This window comes from Nestor notabilis, unplaced genomic scaffold (assembly GCF_000696875.1).
Source record: "Nestor notabilis isolate BGI_N333 unplaced genomic scaffold, ASM69687v1 scaffold18718, whole genome shotgun sequence".
Classification (NCBI taxonomy): domain Eukaryota; kingdom Metazoa; phylum Chordata; class Aves; order Psittaciformes; family Psittacidae; genus Nestor; species Nestor notabilis.
The window spans coordinates 8,617-10,590 of NW_009941746.1; the positions used below are offsets into that span (position 1 = coordinate 8,617).

Below are 1,974 nucleotides of genomic sequence, written 5' to 3' on the forward strand. Positions count from 1 at the left end.
AGCAGCCTGTTCTAGTGAGGGGGGCCCCTGCCTGTGGCAGGGGTTGGAGCTGGAGGAGCTTTAAGGTCCCTTCAACACAAACCAGGTTGGGGTTCTATGATTCCATGGCCACCTGCACGTTGGGAGCTCCAGCACAGTTGTCCCTCCTCACACCTCCTCCTTGCTCCAGGCAGTCACCAAAGTGCCACCACCCAACCCTGGCATGTATTTGGGACAAGGAGGTATGTGCCAAATAGCTGGGCTGGGATGGGCTGGGAGTGCCCTGTGCTGTCGGCACCATTGCTGCAGGGACTGGGAGTGACGGGGACCAGGACCAGGGTCTGGATGTGCAGGAGATGCTGATAGGAGAAGAGAATGCCTGGTCCTGTCACTGCTCCTCTGTGAGGTCCAGAGCATTTAAGCATTGTCTGGTCCTGGGCTCTATTGGGTGGCTTCATAGAATCATGGAATGGTTTGTGTTGAAGGGACCTTAAAGCTCATCCAGCTCCAACCCCTGCCACGGGCAGGGACACCTTCCACTAGAGCAGGTTGCTCCAAGCCCCTGTGTCCAAGCTGGCCTTGACCACTGCCAGGGATGGGGCAGCCACAGCTTCTCTGGGCAACCTGTGCCAGCGCCTCACCGTTTCTTGAAAGCCCACCCCTTCCAGCCAAACCCCATCCTCCCAAACACAGAAGCCTATTCCCATGTGCAATCACATCTCCTCCCGCTTTCATGAGCACCCTCAGGACAGCAACTCCACTGACCTGGCCATGGACGAACCCCAAACCCTGTCTGCTGATAAGCAGCCCTGTCTGGTGTGCATCTGCCTTTGGAGGTGGGAAGGGAGGGCAGGATCCATCCCTGGGTGCTGCAGCCACAGCAACAAGGAGGGATGATGCTTGGAGACCTTTCCCAAGGCAGGAGGCATGTGGCTCCTGGAAGCTCAGAACTCCTCTTCCCCATGGGGTCAGGGTTGCCTGCAAGGGATTCCTGCCCTCCACAGGCATTTGAGCATCACTCACACCCAGCAGCAAGAGGACAACAGCCCAGCACACCCTGCTTGGGGGTTCGCTGGGCACAGTGGGGTCCCAGGAGCTGCCAGCCCTGGTCATCATGCACAGGCTACCATAGAAGCTGCAGCCAAGAGCCAGCCTTGCCTGGGTGGGCTCCTTGCATGGATTGAGAAGAAAAACCATCCCAGGGAGCCCCATGTGTTGTGCGGATGGTGCACGATGCCACAGGGATGGGACGGATCAGTGGAATGGGGAAAGGGACATTCCTAGGCTTTGGAGAGGACGTTAGCCCAGGAACACTGGGAATGGGGATGGACCTCCCATCAGCTCCCGGCTCTTACCTTGCGGTGCAGCAGCTGAGCCTGTGGCCCCCCATTGCCTTCGATCTCATAGCGGACGCTGTTGAAGAGCGCGACACCGAACTGCTCCTTATAGCACCGGCAGAACTCCCCCAGCACCTTGCCCGTCCTCTCTGCAGCGGGACAGGGCAGCTGCGTTAGCAGGGGATGGACCCTGGGGGCTCCTGCTGCACCCCCCCGGCACCCCGCTGTGGCACCCTGCCCCTGCCCTCCCCGTCCACACAGCGGCTCGTGTGGGCTCAGCAGGACCTCTTTGTTCTGGCCTTTCACGCTAATGCCATGGATTCCTCTCCCCAGCAGGAAATTCCTGACATTGAGCTGGTTCTGGTGACGCTGATGGCTTCCCGTGCCTCGTCCACTGAGATTGGGGGCAATCCCCCCATTTTCCAGCCCCAAGCATCACTCACCCCCACCCGACCCCATTGTGCCCCATAAGGACCAGGCTACAGAAGGGTGGGGAAGCTCTGGTGCTCCAGCCAGGAGATGAGAAGTGGAAATGACCCACCAGACACCCCATGTGAGGCAAGGACCCCCACATCACCCCCAGCTCCAGAGCATCTTGCTGGAGAGCATCCCCTTCCCTGGCAGCCCCACGGATGCATGAAGCAGGAGGGACATTTCA

General features: G+C 59.6%; 1 protein-coding gene across 1 annotated transcript in view; it reads right to left on the reverse strand.

Annotated features, from left to right (window-relative positions):
* The window catches only part of FAM129B (family with sequence similarity 129, member B), a gene marked incomplete at both ends in the record, with an annotated part of 9,911 nt that extends 8,446 nt beyond the window's left edge, over positions 1–1,465 (reverse strand). The window contains one exon of the mRNA XM_010021048.1: positions 1,335–1,465. Within this exon, the coding sequence (XP_010019350.1) occupies positions 1,335–1,465 (131 nt within the window). The remainder of the gene's footprint in view (positions 1–1,334) is intronic.
* Positions 1,466–1,974: the final 509 nt, after the last annotated feature.